Consider the following 16,337-nt stretch of genomic DNA (forward strand, 5'->3'; position numbering starts at 1 on the left):
CCTTATATCTGGGACTTCAACGTAACTTGATCCAGGGTTTTTCTTTCTATCTGTCTTTCTATCTGTCTTTCCCCCTTTTCAGATTTGCGGGCCAGAGCTTCTTTTTTTTAATCATCACCCCTCAAAGGTAAAACTGGAAAAGAACGGATTACATCAAACCTTTAAAATGTAGAAGTCAGTATGGAATAATTTAAACTTTTAAAGTTGATTTAATCTCATAAAGAATTGGAGCACAAAGTCACTGCAGGTATGACTTCCCACTGGGTAAATAATGTCTCCTCTGGAGATGAAGACACGGGTCTGGCAGACTCTCTGACTGGCCTCTCACCGGCCGAGCCTGACTGCTGGAGGAGAATCCTGCCCTGTTTCTGGAGCAAGAGGCGGGCCCTTGGAAAGCAGGAATGCGCTGGAAGTTTTCCTGCAGGATCTTCACATGCTGAGGATCGTCCGTCCCGCGTCTCACTATGGACATGTGGCCGCTGGTGCTCCTGTGCGTCCAGTTCTGCTTGTGTTCCGCGTCTGAAGGTGAGGACTGACACTTTAGTCTCCTTTTTATTTCTTCATTTATAAGTCACACTATCGTGCTGGTTCCCCTTAGAGTCTGATTACTGGGAAGTTCAGCGCTCCAAGGCTGCTTTAATGTGACACACTTTGTGGTTTGTGTTGTTTTGGAGGTCTTCAGCCTGCATTCAGCGGCTTCTTATCACCAATGATTTTTAGTGAACCGCGTTTGTGTTTACGTGGAGGGGGTGGACAGCGGGGGGAGTGCAGTGTTCATCTGGGGGACGTTTCTCTGTCTGTGGTGCTTCCCCCTGCCGTCACCCTCTCAGCTTTAAACTCTGAGCTGCAGCAAAGGTCATAGAATGTATGTTGGCCCACACAATTTAGAGAGTTGTGTGCCTGTGTGTGTTGAACATACGCTCAACACACACACACACACACACACACACACACACACACACACACACACACACACACACACACACACACACACACATACACGCACACAGAACATGAGGAAACAGGATATCCAGATAGGTGAAGAAGCCAGCCTGAACTGAGTTTACAGCCTGCAGTGAGGAACTTTGATGACTTCAAAGCTCATGTCTAGATCTAAGTATGTGTGTGCGTGTGTGTGTGTGTGTGTGTGTGTGTGTGTGTGTGTGTGTGTGTATGTACAGTCACACAAGCTGAAACATGATACAGGCTGCTCAGCAGATTTACAATGACAGACTCTAAACTGCTTGTGGAGCCAACTGTCAGTCCTCTGTTCTGCACTTGTGTGTGGGTTTTATGAGGAGTTTATTTTACAAGGCTGTGTTTGTGTTTGTTTGAGTGGTTTATCAGTTGTGTGTATGTGTGTGTGTGTGTGTGTGTTTGAGAGAGAGAAAGTGTGTGTATGCACACATGCCTAACATAAGGATGATGGTATTACACCAGAAAGACTTCTTTAACTTTTTATTTTAAGAAACTACTGTTGCACTTTGTAGAGCTTCTATGTATTTTTTTACCTTTAATATATTTGGGATCATTTTCAAGCTGGACTTGTCCTCTACCAACCTTCAAACAGTTAAACTGCTCTACTACAGCAAGTATGTGTAAAGCCTGATCATAGTTTCCATGATGCCTCTTGTAATGATGTGGGTCGGGGGCACTAAGATCCTCCACATGCTGGGAGTAACTTGGGGAAGTGCCAATGTAATCACCATCATGGAGCAAAGTTACTGTCCGGTTGTGTGTTAACCAACACTTAATAATAAAACAAATGAAGAGATTCTGAAGAACAAATTGGAAACTGTTAATTAAAAGAGGAGTTTAGAGGTTGGAGCTGGAGCTCTGCACCTCTAACTGGGTCAGTTATCTCTGCGACTGAGGCAGTCTGTTCGCCCGAGTGAGATGAAAAATGAAGTGCAACTTTCAGTATAATTCTCAGTATGAGCGACGAACTGCACACCGCTTTTCATCGCAGTAAACAGAAGCACAATCCAGGGGGTTTTGGAAAGCAAATTCTTGAGCACAAACAATGGCATTTTGTAAATTTTGGTCTCGTTTATGGTACTTGGTCTTTAAAGTACTACCTTGGCTACCTTGTTATTGGCTACGGAGGAGCTCCACCCTCTCATTAGAGTAAGGTCACCTCCAGTTCCAAAAAAACAACCTGCATGGCCAAGGCCAGAATGATCCACAAACCAACGAATGAAAACGTGTTCATATCCTTGAAAGACTCCGAATGGCAACCCGGAAGTTAGCATTGCCTCAGTTTAAAGCCAATGGGGTTACTACTCTAGATTTTGGATTATTCCAAAAGGGAAAAAAAAAAATTCTATGGCAACCAAAGTCGATACATTAGCATCGATTAGCGAACTGATCTGCACAGACGAACACAACACTGTGATGCAATTGCAATTGTTGGAAGTACAAAACTCATGTTACATGACTTCCCCTCAGCTTGCTTCTTCTGTTTTCAAGGTGGTGTCCTTTACTATCTGCAACAACCTTTGCAGCCTCATTTATCCACGTTAAAATTAGAATATATTTACACTGAACTCTAATTTTATTCGAGGTCTTAAGTCACGATGTTATCAAATGATAAAAGATTACAAAAGACTTGTTTTTTGCGACATAACCGGTTGTATTTGTCTTGCTAAGTTGCTTTAAGTACAACACTCCTGCGACCAATTACAGAGAATTTGGATGGCTTATAGATATCAATAGAATATCAGTCAAACACTGTAGACTGGGAAGACCTCAGGGGATTAATGCTGATTAGTGCAGCTTTAAGAACAGACAGATAAATGCTGATGAATGCGTGCTTTATAGCCACATGAATACTTTCTCAGTGAATCAGTTAATAAGCTGATGCATGATCCGACTCTGCTGAAAAATGTCTACTGAGCCTCTACTATAGTAAAGTCAGGCGAGTTAAAAGCAGACAGATTGTTCCTGAGTGCACTGAATGGAGAAAACGTCGGGGCCACGAAAGGAATTATGCAGCTATGAGTTGAGAGACAGTGAATATGCCTCTTAGTATTTTCTCTTCTCTGTTAGCCTGTAACTACACTTTAACACTGAGGGAATGAGCTCATAATGACAGCTCGTATTGCAAATCCGCAGAGAAGAAAACTAATAGGAAATCAGGCTCCATAATTGAAATCCTTTTCATTCCCAGAGGTTTGTCAGGAAGACAGACTCTTCAGCTTCTCACAAAGGACCTCTTTGAAATTAAGAAAGAGATGAACAGGAGAGTGATGCTGACAGGAGATCTTACTTCAGCGCGTTGACAGATTTATCAGATCTAAAGGAGAAATAGCCTCGAGTCAAATCTCTTCCTCTGACTAATTTTAATCTCAAATACTTTTATCAAGCCGGCTCAGGTAATATCATGCGACTGCAGAGTAATGTCCAGCATTTTAAGATCCTCAGACACTCATTCACCCTAAAAACAACATTTATTCATACGACACTTTTATGCAAAGCGACCAACAGTGGAAGAACAAAATGAAAGCTTCAGTGGAGTAGGACATCCTGGAGGAATTCTCTTCTCATCTGTAACTCATATTAGACACTCAGTAGTTTCCTCAGTAGTGAGCTATAACCCTTTATTAGTATAATATTTTTTGTCAGAGCAGCTTGTTCTGGAGAAGTATGTCTGCAAGTCAAGCAACTTTGTTGCTCACTTGTGCTTCCTAATGTTGCGTTATGCTAGCAAGATCAATAACCTTGAACCTTACTGATTATTCATTTATTGAATATATATGTAGATGTTGAACATCACGGCAAAGCGGATATGTAACTTTAATATCTCTGGCTTTTTTGTTTTTCAATTGATGACTTTCATAATGAGCACCAGAGTTCATGAGGTGTCTGTCAAATATTACACATGCTAGAGTGTTTCCCTCCTCTAACCGTGGTTGGCCTCTACTTGGTGAGGCTTACACGCAACACTATGTGTGGGTTTTTATTGCCTCAGATAACAAACATCTTTCCAAAGAGTGATGATTTTTTTTTTTTTTTAGCTTTGTTAAGCAGATGTTCTGCTCTGTACTGGGAGCTCACACTGTTAGTGTCCTTATTTGTCCTCTGTCTTTGGATGTTGAGAAGCAGGGAACAGATTTTGTTTGTACACTGAAAAAAAGGAGACAACATGGTGATCCTGCACGCAGGAGGAAAAAACATCATCTTGTCGGACTTTCTGTGTCCATGTATGTGTTTTTCACAGCCGAACAGACTCAAGTCGTTCTAATTAAGGAGTTTGTCAATAGTCGAGTATGACAGTGTCGTCTGCGTAAAGACTCATCTTAATTTCAGTGTGAAGAAACTGCAGGTGGATTGGCACCAGTAGAAACAGCCAGACACACACGCACACGCACACGCACACGCACACACACAGTATTAAGACAGTTGATATCGAATAACAATTCCTCCTGTATGTGACAGCAACTCAAATCCAGCATGGGAACAACTATTAATAACAACAATATCCAAGAGTAGCAAAGCTGTGAATGTGAAATTCTGGACCATTATCAAGAGTGACATTTAAATGAAGAACTTAGCTGATGCAGTTATTTGTTTCTTAGAAGAATGTTTTTGTTGTATTTGTTGATCTTAACTACCCTTGCTTACCAAGGTAACAAAAAATCATCATAAAAAATAACTAACTTAATAACAGTTTCAGTCTTCTCCTCGCAAAACATAAACATTCCCATCTCTGTCTCTCTCTCTCACCCCCCCCCCACACACACACCTGTAATTACTTTTCCAAAAAGTACTGTGCCTCAATCCCCCTATTAACAGCAGAAACTTAACTTTTTCCTATTAGACTGCTAAATCTGACTCACGCAGCGTGTGGCTTTGCTCTGCACAACTCGGGATGTGTGATCCGACAGCTCAAACCTCAGAGCGCGTTATGAGTATGTGTGTGTTCGATGATTTGCAGCATCTTGGTCCAGACAGCTTTTATTAAACTGACAGAGAAGCTGTGATGAGGAGTGAGGACATTTGTGACAGGAGATGTACTCACAGTATCAGCTTCATTGACCAACATGCGGCTGATATTTGACGTTGGCGGTGGGTGGAACACTCCTCCCTTGTGGATCCCGAACAGAGGACACATTCACGCAGGAGTTCATAACATCCCGAGGCCAAGGTTGAACAACCCTTCCCCCTTTTAACCCCTTCCTCACACATTTCCTCTTTCCCCTGTTTTACTCATTCGTGATCTGCCGTATATCCATCCATCTCCTCCTCCTCCCCAAAATAAACCCTTGTGCTCATCAAATTCCCTCCTGTTCATCCTGTAACTCTCACCTCTACTGAGAAATATCGCTTCGATTGCTGCTGTTTTATGGCTTAAAAGTCTTTGTCGTCTGCGTGTTTTGCTCAGTGTCAAAACAGTTGTACATGCTGTTTATGGTAAGTATGATCTTCAGTAGCTGTTTTGGAACAAAAGTTTCAAAAAAATCTTTTTCCATTTTTATTAAACGTATCGCTCAGAACTACTACAAGAAACCTCTGGACTGAATAAATGGATCTTTGTTTTAAACAGGTCAATTTTGCAAGCCAGATGGAAAAAGATGATCTTTTGAGGCTTATTGTTTCAGCATGACTCCTGCCCAAAAGATCCAGATCACCCCCCGGAGTCAGTTTAGCAGATTAAGCAATATTTTAAGCTGGATCTTGGTGCTGTTTTGCAGCTCAGCCCAGGACATTGCTTTAAAACATTGCCTTTTCTTTGTATTAGTTGCTTTCTCTTCTTTGCTTTTATCCCCAGGGTCAGGACAGTATTCCTACGGAGATGATGAAGACTGGTACTCTCGTAGATATAAAGGTGACAAGGTTTGGCACAGCCAACACACGCACACGAACCCTGACTACATTTAGAACTGCTCCATTCAAATATATGTCTTAATAGTCATGCAAATTCAGGTGACCTCATCTAACCCAGAGAAAAAAACTCTTTGAGAGTTTATAAAGTTCCTGTAAAGAAGCGTAATTAGATACCACTCAGTTTTCGAAACTGACATAGATACGTCAAAGTCGCTCCCAGCTTTAAATTCGGGGTCAGTTTGACGCGGAACATTATACCAAGGCCAAACCAAACTCCCCTTATGTAAAAGCTCAAAAGAAATATTATTTTCTCTTGCTCAGTGGTTGTGGAGACTTTGCCAACACACACACACACACACACACACACACACACACACACACACACACACAGACACACACACACACAAACATGGAGAGGGAGTGAAGGAGGCTTGCTGTGTAATGAATACTCATTTTTATGCCAACTGGAAATGAGCCCTAAACTCTGTGTGTGTGTCAGTCCACTGGGTTGAGAGTTTGTCCTGAGCCAGCAGGAAATAAACTGCAGATTTGTATTTACGTGTATTGGAATAGAACCCCTGTGACCCTTCAGCTTTGGCATCAAAGAAGGAATTTTTACACAAGCCTTGTAGAGATGAGCAGAGGTCTCCAAAGATGAGAACAAACGCATTTGATGAGTCATCGGAGGAAACAGTCATGAATTCGTAATAATGGATTTAGTCATTTGTATGAGAATTATGTGTTTTTCTGGTGAAATGAATTTGAGACGTCGCAAAGATAGCACAATACTTTATTTTGTCAGCAAAAACAAACACATAAAACCCTGAAAAATCCCAGAGATCCATTAGAGGCGGGAGAGTTCAATGGGTCTCATTCATTAAATGTTCTTCTGTACAAATTTGTTATTACACACAAGGGGATTTGTTTAATCCCTTAATTTAGTTTAGTCTGATGTCTTTAATCTGTTGTTTAACTCTGGTAAGAGTCAATCGAGCAGGCTGGCAGAGGCTCTAACGTCACTAAATTAAGGTCTAAAATAGTCCTTTAGTGTTTAAGAACTCTTGTTTGCCCTAAGAACGGTTCGTGAATGAGTCCAATTATTCTTTGTTTTACTGCAACGTATTATTCCAAGGCTGAGGTTAAAGAATTTAAAGTGATGGCTAATATTCATTCAACATCAGCCAAAATATGTGTTGGTTTATGTCTTGAGACAGAAGCCAAGCAGGAAGGACAGTTAAATGATCGCTTCCCATTTCTTTATCAACAGTGAGTATTTGGGATAAATCAGGGTAAACGGATATAGCAGAAGTGGGAGAAAAAGAGGACGAAATAAATGTTTTGTTTGTGTTTTGAACCAGAAAGGGAAATATATTGATATTTGAAATACATAAATAATTGATTAACAATTAAGTTGTGAATAAATCAGAATTTTATCTCTAACGTTGGGATGATGATTTGTAAGCTCAACTCCCCTCCATGACACAGATGACCTTTAAAGACAAGTAAAGTCCACAATTTGTGGTCAGTGTCGGTGTCAAACAGGATTTAATTGTCAAATAGTGAGTTTTAAAGGTGCAAGTTGGCAGATTTTCTTACTTTCAGACTATCCAACTACCTGCTTTACTGCTTTCACAAGTTCGATGTTTTGCTCCTTGGTCAGACTTGCATGTCGCATCCCAAATACAGGCATTGTATATCCATATAGAAATATATCCGCGCTCAAGACTCACCTTCAATGCCCTCTGTCAAAAAAGCTGCAGCGTGTGACATAATCATGCTCTCATGTTGTGTTGCGTTCAAGACAAATCAGAAAGCCTGACTCTCTCCTTTTCTCCCCATTCTGTGACAGTCACCATGATTTGTTCAACACCAAAATTTGGTACCATTTGATTTACTTGAATTGATACTGAATAGAGCTGACATGAGCTGTTACCATTCTAAATTCAGAGATAGATAACGCCACCCTCTAGCAGGGCTAGTTTTTCCATTTTGTTTGCTAAGCTAAGTTTATAGCTAATGTACTTAACAGACGCCAGAAGGATGTAGAGCTTCTCATCGAAGGACTTTATTGTCCTGGAGTAGCACATATGTCAGTGCTCTGTCAGAGGAATGGAAACAGGTCCAGCTCAGGAAGGAGAGCTGATACTTCTAATCAGTGGTATGATACACATCAGTAAAAAGCTGCATTCTAAACACAGACTGTTTCACTGTCACACTCCCAACACGCACCCTGCAACACAAATGCTCTCTACCCTTCATTATCTGTCCTCTCCTCATGGGACACTTTTGGATTGTGGGAAGTCAGAAATAAGGTAATAGGAAACTCACCACATCAGTTGATGATGGGAGGGTTTTCACGCTCAAAGTCTTTCTACGCTTTCATAGTCATCAGGTAAGTGCCACCTTCTCTTCCACTTCAGAGGAGGAACCATGAAATATATATTTCTTGAGGTCAGCTTTGTCTTTTTCCTCGTTTTTTAGGAACCCCGTGGTGCGCAACCATTAAGGTGAAACACGGTGATGTGAGTTGTCGCACCCCAAGAGGAGAACACCACAAGACGGTCATGGGGACACGCTGTAAAATCCGCTGCAAGCAGGGCTACGAGACCCAGAGCTCAGAGGTGGTGTGCATGGCAAGCAAACACTGGTCGTCTAATTATGCCTGCAGAGGTGAGAAATGACACACAAACACATCATGTCCCTCATTATGCATGTGCATACACCCTCATATCTACAAGTAGGACCTTTTTATATTAAGTAAAGGTCCGTTTCTTCATGCTGTTGATTCCATAATCATGATTTCAGTTGCAGTGCAGCTGTTCTTTGTTAAACTGTTTGCTGGAGACATTTATTCCCTGCGTGCAGCCAAAAGTGTTTTAAGGATATTCTCCTCTTTAAAAAATCTCTATTTAGGTCAAAGTGATTTATTCACATTGTTCCAGAAAAAAAAACAACTTATTTTATTCATCACTGTTTCCTCTTGAGAAATATGTCAATTTGTTCATGTGTGCTTAAATATTTGGAGGCCTATTTTTTGACATGAATGTGTTGATTCCCTGTGGTTGCTCTGGAAATGTGCCGCCTGCTGTGTAACAGTGGCTAGATGAAAAGACTTCCTAACTATATCTGGACAAATATGCCTGTGATAGATTTGGCTCTTATGAACAGTTAAAGGAGCGTGCAAACTTCTGGGAGATATGCCGATTCCCCGCCATCCCCAGAGCCAGACAAGAGAAGAGAACCCCTTCTCCTTTGTGCTGCATCAGGAAGCTGAGACCCACAGAAACCAGCTGACTGCTAGCTAGCTTAGCGCAATGCTTGGAAGTGGACGGGAAGTGTTGGTACAACTCCGTCAAAAGTCATCATTTCACTTTTCTAAATGATTGTCTTTGCCTGCTTTAATATAACCAGGGCTGTGCATAACATTCCTGATTTATAAGTTTTGATGAAGGCATGCTAACACTTCCCATCCACTGTCATTCATTGTGCTGAGCTAACTAGAGGTCAGCTGGACTCTGTGGGTCTCAGCTCCCTCATGCGCACATATAGGAGAGAGATTATCTTCATTCTGCTTTCAAAGTTGGAAATTCTGAATTCCCAAAAATGCTAAGAAGAGTGTTGTTGCCAATGAGTATTGTGAACAGTTGTGTGTTTTTACTCCACTTCTTCTACTGTAACACACTTAACTTGGGGGTGATGTCACTCTGTGTTCCGAGATGTATCAAAGCAAAATCTTGTCAGACTTTGGCGATTATAGTCTGGATGAAAATATTAGTTGAAGAAAGTGTAATTGAACATGTAATTTGACCACTGCCAGGATTGTTTGATGACCTGAGTGATTGACTGTTTAGATTTTGAAGTCCTGTCAAATTATAAAAATGTAAAAAAAAAAAATCTCTCTGACAGAGATCCGCTGTCCAAAGTTGAACATGCCTGCTAATGGAGGCTACAAGTGTTCCGACGGCTCTTACTTCAACTCCCGCTGTGAGTTCTTCTGTTCCCCTGGATTCAGTCTGAAGGGGCAAAAGACGGCGACCTGCCAGCACAACACGGCGTGGAGCGCCGAAGTCCCCACCTGTGTTGGTAAGACTGTGTGTTGATGTTGTGTTGTATTGGTTGATTCTGATCCAGCCAGCTGAAGATATCTGGGTCAAAGTTCCCTAACAGGGGTATTCCTCAAGGTTACATAGTTAATGTCTGGAAAGAAACCAAGTCTGTTCAGTATGTGAATTATCTCTCATCAATATTGTCACCTCTATTCTGTGTGTCCGAGCTCGGAGATGGCACATTTTCATGAAGAGCTTAACTATGTTGTCACCACTTAAGCGACGGCATAAATGCAGCCTTGGTAGATGGTCAGACTCTTTCAGATCGCACTGCTTCACCACCATCATATCCTCACCAGAGTTGTTGAAATGTGCAGTGACATTGCGACTCTACAAGATTCTTCCTCACACCTCCGTAGTGACTTATTAGGGCCTGAGCCCGGAGGTCCTCCGGGGTGAAGACCCTTTTACGTTTTTACACCTCCTTTCCTCAAGAGCCAGGTTGGAGTCTTGAAGACACGTTTTTGGCCAAATCACCTTGAGCACAAAATATTTCACCTTGAATCTCTAAAATTAGGTGTTTTGTAAATGGTGCCACAGGAAAGGTAACTGGGGTTATTTACAGATCAGCTATGACTTTGTGTTCATTTTCACATTGATTGGATTTTCATTTAACGCTCACAATGTTATTGACCTCTCTGAATCGTGACTGAGGCCTCATCCTTGTGTTGACAGTTTCCATCGACCAGCCTGAGTGAGTCTGTGAGGAAACTCAAAGGAAGGAAAACAACCTAGAACAAACCTTTGTTGTAGGTCTTTCAACATGGCCTTTTACATTCCATCAATGAGTAGCTTTGGCTCTTTATTTAACAGCATTAGCAACAGATCTGAAAACAGGTATTTTTCAAGCTCACACAAAATGTGTGGATATGGCAGCCCTGCTTACCAAGAGCAGAAAAAGAGGAAAGAAAAATCCATACATTTATTTAGTATTTAACTTTTCTAGAGCAGACATCCGACATCAGAATATCCATCCATTTTCTACCACTTATCCTGTTGAGGGTCATGGGGGGGTGGAGCCTATCACAGCAGCCTTCTGGTGAGAGGCGGGGTTCACCCTGGACAGGTCACCAGTCCATCACAGGACCAACACATAGAGACAGACAACCATTCACACTCACAGTCACACCTACGGTCAATTTAGAGTATCAATCAGCCTCGTCCCCTCTTGATGTCTTTGGACTGTGGGAGGAAGCTGGAGTACCAGAGAGAACCCACACAGGAACAGGGAGAACATGGAGACTCACACAGGAACAGGGAGAACATGCAGACTCACACAGAAAGATCCCATGCTGGAGCCGGGACTTGAACCTGGAACCTTCTGGCTGTGAGGCCACAGTGCTGACCAGTGCACCACTGGCCACCCATTTTACGGCACATCTTTATGCAAATTCATTATTCTATTAGAAAAGCAAAATTTGCATCTAATGAACTAAGATAATGCATCATTAGCTTACTAGTTAGCAAGAGTGCAGTGCAAGTATCGAGCTCAGAGAGCACACATAAGCCATTATCTTTGATAATTAGCAAACAATGTTAGATGATGTTTTTTGATCGATTGTGAATAACACCACGTAATAAAGTGTATTCAAGGTTGGGCTATGTCTATATTATTTTACCAAGTGCACTCGTGTGTCCCCAGGTCAACATGAGAGTTGAGAGTGCATTTGATATCAGGTACAATTGTGCTACTCTCTCTCCTCTGACTCCGCTGTGTGCTGGTGGGTGGGCGGGACTATTTCCTCCATAGCAGAAGAGGAGGGAGAGGGGAAATGAAGCAAGTTGCCAACAACCTGTTATGTACACTAAAAGCTTCCCAACAAGAGCAATTATTCAGACGGATGGACAGGAATCCTGGCCCAAATACATGTGCCTGTAAAAGCCCCCAAATATGAATCAGAACTCTGTTATATTTTCAGTGGTGCTGAGGTAAAATTGAGGCGTGGTTGAAACCCTGAGCATCGTCACCGGTAGTTGTAGCTAAATGCCACCGCACACCTGATTTGAACACGAGTGTCCTGGGCCTGCTGGATATCTCATGAAACTTCTCTATTTATACTTTGTCACTCAATTTCTTTAAGTTACCGTTGCAGAAAACGTCTTTCCATTCTTAACACTGCTGATCTCGCTTTTTTCTTTTTTTTTTAAATTTCCACTCCTTTCAGACATCGATCCTCCTAAAATCAAGTGTCCTACTGTGAAGGATAAGTGGGCGGAACCAGGCAAACTGACAGCGAGGGTGACCTGGGACACACCAGAGGGAGTTGATACTGCGGACGGCATCCTGACAGAGTATGTCACATCTCCACCACCTTTCTGACCTTTTTCGTCCATGTAGCTTCATTCAGTCCTTTTTGCGATTCCCCTCTGAACACACAGCGATCACAGACAGGTTAAAACTCTCTTTTGCAGTGTTATCCTGAAAGGGAAAGCCTCCAAATCAAACTTCCCAGAGGGGCTTCACAAGATGTCCTACACCGTGTTTGACCGTGCAGGGAACAAAGGATCCTGTCGCTTCACTGTCAGAGTGCGAGGTGAGCCTCGGGAAGCACAGCTCTTTGACGTGCGTTTCATCAATCTTTGTAGAGTAGGTTTTTGGGACCATTTTATTTTATGACATAGTTCCATGCAGTCTGCAGCGGAGCACTGTGTAATGTTCTACTAACAGTTGGTACACAGCATCAGTTGTTGCTCTTCCAATTATAGGTAGAGCGCAGGTTTGAAATTAGATTCCTTCTGCCTTCTATAATTTCTAGTTGTGTGTCCGCCTCTTTATTTTTTCATCCCACCTTGCTGCCTGCCGTCTAATGTGATTGTCTCTGGGTAGTACGCCGCTGCAGCCCACTCTTCGCCCCTGACAACGGTTATATGAAGTGCGACAGCGACAAAGACAACTACGGGGCCAGCTGTGAGTTCAAATGCACTGGAGGCTATGAGCTGCAGGGCAGTGCTGCCAGAGTCTGCCAGTATGGACTCACCTGGTCTGGAACAGACACCACCTGCACAGGTATGGACAAAGCACACCTGAAGACCTCCATAACATTTGGACTTGGTTCCCCTGTCGTCGACTGCTTACAGTGTCAATGACCTCATTTGTCCTCCATCGATAAGAAAAATCAATCCTGGATGTTCCTCTGAGAGCGTTTCTGTATCTATGAGACATTATTGGACTGTAGTTGCTGGACACTTACAGTATATTCAGGTTGAGTTCTTAGTAGTTTGATTTCCTATGTATTCACTGTTGTAAACAGTATATTTTTACAGTAATAATTTGTCACTCTGGTGTCAAGCTGCACCATTAATCACAGTATGGCCAAGGGCATTATTAGATGACAGGAGCTGCAATTTTATGATGTAGGTGTCACAACATCATGAATCATAATCATTGATCGTCGTTAATGTTATTAATCATTTGGGTGCTACAGAGATGCCTGGTCTGCAAACCAGAACCTCCAGATATGAGGGAACATGCTTGTTAGGTACACAAACCAGCAAAATACACATTTTTCATTGAAATTTAAATAAAAAGTTAGCTTTCACACTGAAATCAGCAGCCATATCCTAATATTTGTCAAAATAATAGTAAGTAATATATGAAGAAGTAGCTTTTAATTATTGTTATGCCAACAGTTGATAGACAATTTAACCCCAGCAGCATAAACGTTTCAAATATCTGATAAAACGTGGATGAAAATTTCCCGATCTTGCTGAATTTTGTTGTTGTTAATCTTCCACATGGTTTAGGAAAATTCAGCATGGTAGTTTTTGACAGACAAACAAACCAACAGATGAATTATTTCTATTCCTCATACCTGCTGTTGGGTTGCGTTCTGAGAGTCTGATGCGGAGTTGGTTCTTTCTTCTATGTTAGTCTTTCATGTTTTTTCAGTAGCTGTAATTCACACGTTCATGCTTCATCATCACAGCCATGAACATTAACGTGGGAGTGCGTACGGCTGCTGCACTGCTGGACCAGTTCTATGAGAAACGACGGCTCCTCATTATCTCTGCCCCTACAGCTGCCAATCATAATTATCGCTTCCAGATGACTAACTTACAGGTGAGGTACGACTCTGACAGAGCTAATTACTTGGCTGTATGAGTGTGTGTGTGTGTGTGTGTGTGTGTGTGTGTGTGTGTGTGTGTGTGTGTGTGTGTGATGGGGGAGGGGACTTGGGCAGAGTCCTCTCTAATGCTGCTCACTGGACCGCTGTGGGTTTGGTTTCTCTTTCAGCTGCCAAAGTGGAACAAAACAGACAAATGTGTGTGTGTGTGTGTGTGTGTGTGTGTGTGTGTGTGTGTGTGTGTGTGTGTGTGTGTGTGTGTGTGTGTGTGTGTGTAAGAAGGGGCTAGCCTGATAAACATAACATGTCAAAGCGATGAATAAATGACAGTGATGCTGGCTCTGATAAGGCTATTCTGGGGGCGGATGTTTCCCAGCTTATCAGAAACCATTAAGTCAGCGCAGCCTCTAAACGCCTGACCTTTCCCCATGACTACCGTGTCATTCAACGACGCAGCGGCCAGCTTGTGAATGATGTGAGTGATGAGTCTTTGAATCCGTCACCTATTGCTGCTAATGAATACTCAACTGCAGCTACTAATAATTGAGAAGTCCATATTTAAGCACAAATGTGAAGCAAATATGATTCCCATGCCTTAAATGTGGAAACTTAAATCTGTTTGGATTGAACAAAAAATGAGATGCTGGTCTGTGGAAAGCTATTATTATCCTTGTCTATAATTTAGATTTTAAAAATAACAGAAAAATATTTAAGTTCATATGAATACGATGCTCTTTATGTTGGATTCCATATTTTAAGGTATTTTGGTTTGAGGTAATGATTGACGGTCAGTATCCATCCACCTCTGAACTTAGCTTGCTCTGGTCTGACAGTTTATCCTCTGTCATAGCAGGTATGAAACATGTATGTATGTGTGTCTGGTGTTAACAGCATGCCCAGTGTGGCCTGGACCTGAGGCACGTGACAGTCATTGAGCTGGTTGGGACTTACCCTGCACAGATTGGTCGAATTCGTCACAGGCTCCTCACCCCAGGGCTGGCCCTGCAACTCAGGTACTGACACACTCCGTCATAACTTCTGCCTGCATCACCGCGACCTGCCTGCTTCGTCTGCTCACGAGGCTGATGTGTGTTTCCTAGGTTACTGCTCCAGATTTCACAGAGATCTTTCCAAATGGTGCTGGTAGACAAGCAAGGCATAGACAAGCAACGCTATCCGTTCCCCATTACGGCGGCTGAGCTATTCACCACCATAGACACCTTCCCTCTCCGCAAGGAAGAAATGGTGCAACAGCAGGAGGCGGGCCAGACCTGTCAATCATAAAACACTTCAGTGCACTTCCTTCGACAGGTCACAGACAAGACCTACTCACTGTTTTTTATCCATTTGTCACACACTCCTACCTGTCCTGAACTTACACAGTCCTGTATCCACAAGGTGTGTGTTCATTTGTGTGTCTCAATGTCGTGCCGAGCTGAAGCGAGGAGATTTAACAGTTACAAATGCAATGGGTCACTACAATACAATCATATTGATTCCTGTGCCTTGTCTATCTGTGTGGGTTTTTTTTTTAGTTTTTGTTTTTAATTTTATTTTCAAACCAGAAATATGTTTTGTACAAAAAGTCTTTACTGTATGAGCTGGAAAACTCTTTTCCTGTCAAATATTTATGTCTCACCTCTCTAATTATGATGTATTCTGACACTCTGGAGTATCGTGTGTGTTGTGTATAGATCTGGATGTCCACGCCTGAATGTACAAGACACTGATTAAATACGTCTATCACGGACAATGTGATCTGGAATGTGAATACAAGCAACAATTTTATTTCTTCTGATGCGGCATTTTATGATAGCATCATTTGCCCAAAAGGCTTCTTTGCACACAACTATTATTCAGGTGTTTAGTCGATGAAATAAGTAGGAAGGGGTTGGGAAGGAGGCTTCAGTTGAAGCGGTGGGGTCAGCACCGCTTCGTCATTTTTCCCGCTATTCCTGGGGAATGAACCAGCATCCCTTTGGTCACCACTGCCCCTTTGGTGCAATAATAGTTCCAATAGAGGCAGTATTGATAAACCTAAATAAAAAAATAAGGCAACAGGTGGTTTATGGAGGCTGCAGATTGACTGTAGATCCATCTATTTTTATTCACTCAACACAAAAATCACCCGCCACAGTTCAAGTATGAGCCCATTACATTTCCAGTAGTTTTATTTTCGTCTTTGGTGAATTGACGGAGCTCCAGGGAGGTAAAAGTTTCCCCCTTAAATACATTCAAAAGGTCAGTTTCCCCATTTGCAGATGAAATAAATAGAATTAAAACGTCCTTGCTTCTTCCCAGTGGTATCTGGCCATTGAGATGCGTTTAATTTGATACATGG

The 16,337-nt window shown here is 42.2% G+C and overlaps 1 protein-coding gene across 2 annotated transcripts; it reads left to right on the top strand.

Annotated features, from left to right (window-relative positions):
- Positions 1–302: 302 nt before the first annotated feature.
- Positions 303–15,772, top strand: srpx (sushi-repeat containing protein X-linked). 2 transcript variants are annotated; one of them, XM_086221264.1, is made up of 10 exons: positions 303–525; positions 5,771–5,827; positions 8,308–8,496; positions 9,733–9,909; positions 12,098–12,224; positions 12,345–12,466; positions 12,760–12,939; positions 13,859–13,992; positions 14,888–15,009; positions 15,097–15,772. In XM_086221264.1, the coding sequence occupies exons 1-10, from the start codon at positions 465–467 to the stop codon at positions 15,278–15,280; spliced, it is 1,353 nt and encodes a 450-aa protein (XP_086077390.1). In that variant the 5' UTR covers positions 303–464; the 3' UTR covers positions 15,281–15,772. The 2 variants fall into 2 exon arrangements, with proteins under 2 accessions (XP_086077390.1, XP_086077391.1); XM_086221265.1 differs by lacking the exon at positions 303–525 and having other exon boundaries at positions 5,809–5,835.
- The last annotated feature ends 565 nt before the right edge of the window (positions 15,773–16,337 follow it).

Source organism: Aulostomus chinensis, chromosome 12, assembly GCF_037954235.1.
Source record: "Aulostomus chinensis isolate RoL2024-O1b breed Wild chromosome 12, RoL_Achi_v1.0, whole genome shotgun sequence".
Taxonomy (NCBI): domain Eukaryota; kingdom Metazoa; phylum Chordata; class Actinopteri; order Syngnathiformes; family Aulostomidae; genus Aulostomus; species Aulostomus chinensis.

Excerpts from the sequence above, each read along its gene's own strand:
- srpx (XM_086221264.1), top strand. The coding sequence starts at position 465 with ATGGACATGTGGCCGCTGGTGCTCCTGTGCGTCCAGTTCTGCTTGTGT. Across the intron at positions 526-5,770 it reads CTTGTGTTCCGCGTCTGAAG|GGTCAGGACAGTATTCCTAC; the intron begins GTGAGGACTGAC and ends TTTTATCCCCAG. Across the intron at positions 12,225-12,344 it reads GCGGACGGCATCCTGACAGA|TGTTATCCTGAAAGGGAAAG; the intron begins GTATGTCACATC and ends TCTCTTTTGCAG.